This window comes from Octopus bimaculoides, chromosome 4, assembly GCF_001194135.2.
Source record: "Octopus bimaculoides isolate UCB-OBI-ISO-001 chromosome 4, ASM119413v2, whole genome shotgun sequence".
NCBI lineage: Eukaryota > Metazoa > Mollusca > Cephalopoda > Octopoda > Octopodidae > Octopus > Octopus bimaculoides.
This window is the reverse complement of record NC_068984.1, coordinates 141,481,903-141,484,949: the sequence shown is the minus strand read 5'-3', so window position 1 is coordinate 141,484,949 and position 3,047 is coordinate 141,481,903. Positions and strand designations below refer to the sequence as shown.

General features: G+C 37.7%; 1 protein-coding gene across 16 annotated transcripts in view; it reads right to left on the bottom strand.

Annotated features, from left to right (window-relative positions):
- The window catches only part of LOC106872026 (DISP complex protein LRCH3), a 254,748-nt gene that overhangs the window by 39,227 nt on the left and 212,474 nt on the right, over nucleotides 1–3,047 (bottom strand). For 13 of the 16 annotated variants that reach the window (XM_052967554.1, XM_052967550.1, XM_052967557.1 and 10 more), the window contains one exon: nucleotides 1,349–1,366. The exons of the other annotated variants lie outside the window; for them this stretch is intronic. In XM_052967554.1, coding sequence (XP_052823514.1) covers nucleotides 1,349–1,366 — 18 coding nt within the window. The remainder of the gene's footprint in view (nucleotides 1–1,348; nucleotides 1,367–3,047) is intronic. 16 annotated transcript variants of the gene reach the window in all.

The window sequence follows — 3,047 nt, the reverse complement described above, 5'->3', positions numbered from 1 at the left end:
CACACACACACACACACACACACACACACACACACACACACACAGGGCTGAGCAGCTGAATTGAAACCACTTAATATTATGCCTTGATAACTAAGATAAGTAAAAAACTAATACTTTACATTTAACGAATCCAAGATATTAGCTTTTGCTTTTTTTCTTCTACTTTGCACCAGAGCTACCGGATAACTGTGACAAAATATTTCTGGTAGAGACAAACCACATTGGACACAGCCCTCATTACATCACTGTCCATACGGAGAACACAAAGGCAACACTTTACTACCCCTACAGATGATGTTCTCTGTATGGATATGTTGGGGACAGCATCATTAAGAACAATGTGTCATGGCAGTGCCAATACTTTTGAGTCTGCTAGCAGGAAGGATTTCATGTCTGTAAATATGAATGGGGAAAAGAAGGCATACCCATCCTTCCACATCTTAATTCATTTGATTGAAACTGTTGAGGAAATCATCATCATTTAACGTGTTTGCCATGCTGCTTTGGGTTGTACAACCTGATAGGGGCTGGGAAGCCCAGCCGCTGCACCAGGCTCCATTTGTCTGATTTCACATGGTTTCTACAGTTGGATGCCCTCCCTAATACCAAACCACTTTGCAGTGTGTACTGGGTGCTTTTTTTTTTTACATGGCACCAGTGCCAGTGCTCTTTGCATACACTTAACTACTTAGTTACTTTTAAGATACTGAGGAATATCTTCCATTTTGTTATGGTAAATAAACATACAAAGTTTCAGGTTTCTATCTTTTCATTTACTTTAGTTAGAGATTTTGAAACTTCTCAGCACAAAGTCACAATTTAGCTGCCCAACCCTTTAAGAGAGAGAGAGAGTGTGTGTGTTTATGTGCACACGCACACACACTGACACATACAAAACACATTAATACCTACCAGATATTTTGAAAAATAAAATGAAAATACCTAAACAAGCAAGACAGAACTGGAAGGTAAAAGCAGCAGACTCGGCAGCGATATGTGGATATGTGCCGTTGTTAATGTTAGCAATGAAAACAATAACTACTACTTCTACTACTACTACTAATAATAATAATAATAGTAACAATGATAAAGCAAGAAACACTTAAAGCAACACACACACACACACTCACAATCAGTTGTAGCAGTCAAATCAGACAGAGGCAGACCATTCACAACCCTGGTGCCATACAAGGACAACAATGATAGCCAGTATAATAATAATAATAATAAATGTGATGAGGATGCCTGAATGCTGAGAAAGTCCAGCAGGACACGGTTGAAGACACGGTGATGGTTGTTTTACAAAGGACGATACAGATAATAAAGGAAGAAACAGAGAAATGCCTACCAATTTTTCGATTAAGGCCTGGTGTTACATAGACATATGGTAAAGAAGAAGAAAAAAAAAACAAGAAGAGATACAAATTGTAATATAGTAACACATGTGGGTGTATGTGTGTGGGTTTGTAGTAACAACATAATCAGTTTATTAACAATACAGTACAGAGAACAAGGTGTGAGTAATGTATGAATAAGACAAAGAATCAGAGATTTGTATTATATACACACAAGCATATATATGTACATCCATACAGACATGGTCTGTAAGCTTTCAGCTTGGTATAAACATAGATACATAAACACACACACACACACATAAATGAAATGATGAAAGGCAAAGTCGACCTCGGCGGAATTTGAACTCAGAATGTAACGGTAGATGAAATACTGCTAAGCATTTCGCCCACCATGCTAACGATTCTGCCAGCTGTCCATGCTATATTAATTAGCATTATCCTGCGTTTGAGAATAAAGTTATTTCTTCATCTTTCAATACATCTCAACGCTCCTAAAGCGAACTTTGTTCGTTTACTTTCATTATCTATATATATATATATATATTTGTGTGTATGAGAGAGAGAGGGAGAGAGAAACTACAGCTGGCTCCATGCCTTTAAAAATCTCTTGGTGGTTACATTTTTCCACAAAATGTATCTTACCAATAAAACTTATTTGTTTCAGCAACCTATACATACATATCATTATACACGTCAGTGAGGATCTGTATACATATATTTGCATATATATATGTGTGTGTGTGCGTGTATGATCTTTTGATTGTTGACAAAGACAACTACAAATGTTTTAGAAGTGATAAAGCTTTTGTGTTGGTGCCACAATATTGCCCGGGAGGACTGATTTCCCTGAAAATTGAGAATTACTCCAAAGTTAGATTAGGATGTCTCAGGAACCAAGTTGTGGTTGACACTAGTGATACCTGCAGTACTAGGTTCAAACCCACAGGAAATTTCACAGGTGCTGGAATATAACTAGAAATAAAATGAAACTGACAAAAATAGAAGAAAAGGGTTATGTGGGAGCAGATATGCCCTTCTCTGCAGAGGGAGTCAGGGAGTCATTAAAATCAGTTTTCTAATAATCAAGTTATGCACCACACAATCAATAAGTTATTTTATTGAACATGGAGGGAAGGAAAATAAAGTTGAGCCTAGTGAAATTTGAACTCAGAAACTATATGACTGTAGTTAAATACCACCAGGCATTTAATCTGACACTCTACAACCCTTAATAATGGTTTCAAATTTTTGTCACAAGGGCAGCTTGTGGGAGGGGATTAAGTCGATTACATCGACCCCAGTGTGTAATTGGTACTTATTTACTCAACCCCAAAAGGATGACAGGCAAAGTCGACCTTGGCAGAATTTGAACTCAGAACGTAGTGAGAGGCAAAATACTGCTAAGCATTTTGCCCAGCGTGCTAACGATTCTGCCAACTCACCTCCTTTTTACAACCCTTAATACTAATTATTTTCTTTCCTACTATGGGTACAAGGCCTGAAATTTTGAGGGAGGGGATTAGTGAATTACACTGGCCCCAGTTCAAGCAGTGCAGACGTTTTGGGCTCTGAAAGAATGAAAGGCAAAATTTGCACCCAAAACATGCAGAGCCAAAAGAAATGCCTCTAATTATTTTGTCTAATGACTTTGCCAGTGGGTTGCCTTTTAATTGTTTCAAAATCTTGTGC